Source organism: Porites lutea, chromosome 4, assembly GCF_958299795.1.
Source record: "Porites lutea chromosome 4, jaPorLute2.1, whole genome shotgun sequence".
Lineage (NCBI taxonomy): Eukaryota > Metazoa > Cnidaria > Anthozoa > Scleractinia > Poritidae > Porites > Porites lutea.
In genome coordinates, this window is record NC_133204.1 from 19492406 (window position 1) to 19498405 (window position 6000).

Here is a 6000-nt window from a genome sequence, read left to right on the forward strand (position 1 = left end):
ACCTAACGCATGCGCACAAACGAAGTGGCAGCCATGGACTGCTGCCGGTTTCGCCCTTATTAGGGCTCATCAACTTGGCATCGCCATCGGGCCTGAAATAGGAAAAAGCTATGTATCATACGCCATTTACTGGCGAGGCGACTAATGCAAAACACTCCTGTAATCGCCAGCTCCACACAACGCATGTTCGAGCTGCTGGTTGTGAACCTCACGGCAGTTCTCCCAATCTTATCCTCACCGGAAAGCAAGGTGTAGCCCATTGGATTAATGAAAAAAAAAAGAAAAACGTTATATTTTTCTATTTTCCGTGTTTAATGTTTTTAATGATATCTTCCTCATTGTCCTCCTTTCTCTGCTATTGACGATGATCCAGCACATGCATGCATGTCTGGAAATGAAAACACTGGCAGTGGAGCAAACACAGTGCATTATGGGAGATGTGGAAGTGGCGAATGGAATGTCCTCTCACCTGTGCTTCCATTTGTGCAGCCTGCAAAGTGATATACCACTGCATCTTTTGGGAATTTCTCCTGGTAATGTAACGACCAGTTACCAAGTAAGCAAGACTTTCCAGAACCTGTAAATGTTGTAAGTTATGAATATTGTTTTCACTTGACACCCAAGTGATTAAAAATATATTTTGATGACAATCTAAGTTACAACTACCATAACCAGAAAAACGCCTAAAAAAACCCAAAAAAGTTAGTCATTCAAATATCAGAGGGTAATGTAAGAACAACGAATAAATCTTTCAATTGTCTTTAAAACCTTATTTAAAATCGTAAGCAGTCAATTAAGGGCCGACCATTTGACTTTTGAGGGATTGTGTGTGTGTAAGGTAGCACATCCACAGAGTTGTTCTTCTTCTAACTGATTCCTGGTCGAATTGGAATTTGGAATCGTTGGTTTTGGAGGAGAGGGAAAACCGGAGTAACCGGAGAAAACCTATTGAAGCAAAGGAGATAACCAACAACAAACTCAACCCACATATGGCGTCGACGCCAGGATTTGAACCGAAGTCAAATTGGCGGTGGCGAGTGCTCTCACTACTGCATCACCCTTCTTGCTCCCCATTATAAATGATAAGGTACTTTATAAATCTTACCAGCTTCCCCAATAACCACAAGATGTTTAGGATTATCTTCCTCACTCTGAGACTTGACATGGCTGTCAATTTGATTCATGTAGCTTTCTCCACCAACATAAACGCCACCCATGCCGAGTCTGCTGACCATAAAAACGTCATGTAGAGAACGTTCCTCCTCCAAAGGAGACAACTTTTTCACAGGGCGCGCTAAAAAAACTTCTCGTAAGTACTTCTCCATCGTTTCGTACATAAGCCTTGCTCCTTCTTGTGGATTTTTGTAGCTCATGTTAACAGCTAAACACTAAGAATAGAAAACTAACGCAATTACCAGTTTCAGTTTTTAACCACTGCGTTCATTATCGTTTCGTTTGATACTTATGAAAGAAATTTTGCGATACTGTTGGAAGACTTAGTTCACTCCGCATCCATTCAAAAGTATAAAAACAATCTAAGAGTAATCAGAGCAAGATGAAACGTATGTCTTTCTACTTTTTTTCAGTTTCACCAGTAGCCTCCAAGTACGTCGGATTCTGATAGCGAGGCCCTTCCCGTCTTAACTCTTTATACTTTTCTTCTTCAGTCTAACCTGTTTCAAATTGCGCCTCTGTTTGCCAGTGCAGAAAGGGAAATTTGGTAAATTTGCTTAAAAGTTAGGATTACGGAGAAGATATGGTACAAGGTGGGTTTCATACGTCCAGCGAATCCTTTGTTACTAGGCTGTTTTGGGTGGCAGATTGCCTTGTTTTATAATGATTTACACGAACGTTGATCCCTTTTCTATACACTAAAAGGGATTACATAAGAGCTACGCCCAGCTAGGTTTTCGTCTCTAACGCCTACCTTGTCTTGCGTTTTGTAGACTCTTTCTTTCAAGTCTGCCAAGTGTTCGGCAGCTTTAGGGCCGTCTGTGGAAGAACGAAATTTACGTGCCTGTCTTTCATCCCCAGCCTCTTCAGCCAGCTTCAGTTTCATGTCATCGTAAGACTACAAAGATAATTTTTAAAGTAAGTTGATTATTAGAACAGTGGTATTCAGTATACAGGCGCTTTTACCTAAGTAGGACATAAACGAATGTCACTAATGTCACTTAATCGGTAATTGGTTTCCGGAGAGGTCCGCAAACTTTTATTCAGTGCTGTCAAGAGAAGAAGGGAGAAGACAATGGCGTCCGGCGTGGAGGTGCGCCGGCATGAAATCCTCATCGGATGGGGCTTCTGTTCACACATGAGAAGGTTGATATCGGCGTAGGTTCTACACCAGAGCAAGGCTGCACTTCAGCGATTATTAAAGTGAATCGTGACATGTGTGATAGTTTTCTGTACCTGTAGAGGACTAAGTAGAGAGGACTGAAATGGACTGGGCCCGAGCCCTGGATCGTGGGATGATGCATTCGAATGTAATCGGAAGGACTGAGTGTCGAGTGCAGTAAAGATGTTGAGTTTTACAGATTATTTGTCGTTTAGCTGTTGTCTTCGACCCGGATTGGGCTAACATACCACTCTTTGGTGCAGTGTGGACAGACATGAAAAACAATATACACTTAATATCAGATCCCGAGGAAAACAGTTTGTTTTGTTTTCCCGAGAGTCCTGGACATTAAGGGTCGGTTATTTAAACGAAGTCTAACTTAGATCGCGGTTTAGGAAATCTTTGGACTTCGAGATCTCGTCCATCGTGGATTATTTTAAGAAGACAAATGTTTTTCTAGTCTACGCCATATGATTTCATGAAACTTTCTTTCCTTCTGAATTTCCTGTTGCAGGACCTAAATTATGGAACAGCATACCCGCATCTTTAAGAAATGCCAATTCCTTGAATTCTTTTCAAAAACATTTTATGACATATTTATTTCACCAAGCTTTTTCTTAATTTATAAATAGATTTGTATTTATTTTTCATACTTATATATGCAGTTAGTAGTTAGATTTTTTAGAGTTTGAATACATTTTTGTGATTGCAAAGCGCCTAGAACAGTTAATGATATAGACGCTATATAAATAGAGTTTATTACTATTATTACTAAACTCTTCACGATAAATGGTGTTTATATAAAAGCGTTCGGCAAACTGAAATGGCTTAGAACACGGTTTGTTAAACACTGGCTAAACTCCGTGTCAAAAACTGGCCCTATGTGTTTTGTTATATTTGTAGACTTTCACTTGAACAGCGACAAAAGAACAACCGGAGCGAATCAAAACAGTCGACTCGGTTCTTATCAAACCCGCAAATTTAATTCTCAAAACCACTAAGTGAATGATTTACAAAGTACTCTCCTTATATTATCTGCACCTTTTTCCTCCACTAACTGCTGTTTCTCTTCAGGGATAACTTTGAAAATCGTTGCGTTTTAGCTTGAGGCTTTATGTTTGTGTTGTGGACTCTTGTTGTGTTCATCCCTGTGAGTTGTGAGTTTTTCCCGCCTTCTGTCATACCACTTTCCGCCAAGTTTTGATCACGTGCTGTAATGTGCCCTGAGCGGGGTACAATTGCTCAAATGTATCACGATCGGGATTGATTGGATTTTAGTCAAGGCCATGTGACCAAGAATCAACCAATGACAGTCCCTGTTTAGTTGAGTGAAAATCTAGGAATATAACTATCTGATATAGTGTGAACATAACCTTAAAGAGAGTCTTAAATCAAATAGTGTCGAATACCTTATCTCGGAAGAAGAAACAAGCAGCTCTCTTTCCAGGATTTCTTAGATGGCCATGTAAGAATTCCAGCTCAGTCACAGCTTTCTCTCGATAATCGTTAAGCCAAGGATATTTCACTGCTGCAACGTCGAAACTTTTTTGCAAAAGGGCATCGAATCCATGCCACCCATATCGCTGAACAAAATAATAGAAGTGATTATCAATTTCTTTTACTCTAGGTATCAGTTATGTCAGATGCAGTAAATGACACAAAAATCTCAGGAAAATGCTACAAGTTGTCATTAACTAGCAAAAAGGCTTTACAGCCTACATAGCTGATGATTGTCTCGGGTTAAAGAAATCATCACAACCAAAAATCCTGCAATGACAATATTTCTCCTTAGAAGGAGAGCAAACGAGAATCTTTTTCACGCTTACTGACAAGACTAAAGAGAAAATTTAAAAAAAAACCCTTCTTTCTCTTGGTCTATGTCCCTAAGCTACATGTAACTCTAACATTAAATAGTCGGTAGTAAACTTTCCATTGCGGCTGATAAACTCATTGTGATTTACGGCCAAATTACACGGTGTAAAAATGTGCCTTTATTAGAAAAAATAATTTAAGCTCAACATTGTTCTTGAGTTGTTCGCAGTAAGATCTTCTTAAGTTAAAATATTTTTTAGCTTTTTACCTGTCCAAAGAAGCCCACAATCATGTCAGACCGATCCATTTCTCGAAGACAAATCTCAATAGTAGCAGCGTTTGATGACATCTCCGAGGTTATACCCCATCTCATGTCAACCGGCACAAATTCGTACCCAGCTCTCTTGCATATTGACGACAACTTAGGCCAGTACTTCTTGGTTAACTCCTCACGTTCCTCCTCCAGTCCACCGAATGGTGAACTGAAGAACACCCGAGCCGTCTTACGTTGCTGTCTCAGATTGGCCTTTTGAAAGATATTGTGAATAATATTAGTATCTGTACATATTTATGTTTCGAATAACTGAGCGATTTCTCGAGCGCTGATAGGTCGAGAGCTTGGTCTACGAGAGTGTAGAACATGTCTAAAATGACGTATCGATGGCACAATTTGTTTTGCATTGTCTTTCTCGAGTGAAACCTCGTCTGCAATGGTCATATTTTGCCATGTAAACGTTTCAAGGTAGGGTAACCCACCTAGCCAAGGCCCCCCACCTCCAGGTAAACCGACCCTTAATTACTGCACGGTCACAATTGCTGCATTTTGATTATCTCGCTGGCTAGTAAATAATAATGTGACTGATTATGCAAATGCAGTACGAATGAACATGAAACAACATTATAAAGGACTTTATTTTTCCAAAACATTCCCTCTGGCGTACTGATCTATGTTGTGCAAAAGGCTAAGTCACACCAATGACGTACTTGTCGAGGGAATTAAGTTAGTTAGTAAGAGAATTGATGAAAATTGATCAATAACTGCTTTCGAGCTTGAAATTATTCTTTGCGATAAAGTTCAATTTAAAAATAATGTATTTTATTGAAGCAGCTTCGAGGGCATCGTCTATACTTAATAGACATTAAGTACAATCAATAATTTCGAACACTTATTTTAAGGTATCGTGTAAGACATGGGAAGCGTTCTTACCTTCATGTTGTCGGTTGACTTGCAGACCGAGTAACAACTCTTATAATTTGGCCAACGAAGTGTTGATAAGCTACCAAGTCGCAACTTACATGCGAAGTCCAGCCGCTTCAGTGGACAAAATTATTCAAGCATTTAATTTCTGCTAAAGGTGTATCCATGTTAGCTTTTTATACCTCAAAGCGATATCTAAACGATATCGCGCATCACGAGTCATTCAGATAAAAGCGTTAAAATTCTGTTTCTTATAACGTCACGCATGGTAGACCTATAGTTTCTAATATATGCACACTAATAGCAAGGGGCAATAAATATTTAATTTCAAGATCAAATTAAGAAATCTCTTCTCTGTTAAAGTCGAAGATTTCATATGCGGTTCTCTCTTTTTATTTTACTTTTCTTTCACAGTTCATCTATCTGGTTTTAGATATTCAGCAAGCGCCGAGTTTAATATGCCGTTATGGAAAAGTTCAATTGTCTAAAATACAATTACTACCCGCCAAAAGAATGAATTCTAAAATTCCGAAACCTCAAAATCCTTCTCAGCCTCGATGACATCTTTGAAAAAATTATAAAAACTTCACAAGGCTCTATTCTACTAAAGAACCATTTCAATCAGTAGCCAAAAATCAGTGCAGGTTATTACTGC

At 39.1% G+C, this 6000-nt stretch overlaps 1 protein-coding gene across 1 annotated transcript in view; it reads right to left on the bottom strand.

Annotated features, from left to right (window-relative positions):
- LOC140932787 (TPR repeat-containing protein DDB_G0287407-like) overlaps window positions 1-6000 on the bottom strand; it is a 37133-nt gene extending 31133 nt beyond the window's left edge. Inside the window, exons 1-6 of the mRNA XM_073382301.1 lie at window positions 5355-6000; window positions 4416-4673; window positions 3745-3918; window positions 1928-2071; window positions 1106-1388; window positions 470-577 (exon numbers count right to left, since the gene is read on the bottom strand). Coding sequence (XP_073238402.1) covers window positions 470-577; window positions 1106-1388; window positions 1928-2071; window positions 3745-3918; window positions 4416-4673; window positions 5355-5360 — 973 coding nt within the window. The 5' untranslated portion in view covers window positions 5361-6000. The remainder of the gene's footprint in view (window positions 1-469; window positions 578-1105; window positions 1389-1927; window positions 2072-3744; window positions 3919-4415; window positions 4674-5354) is intronic.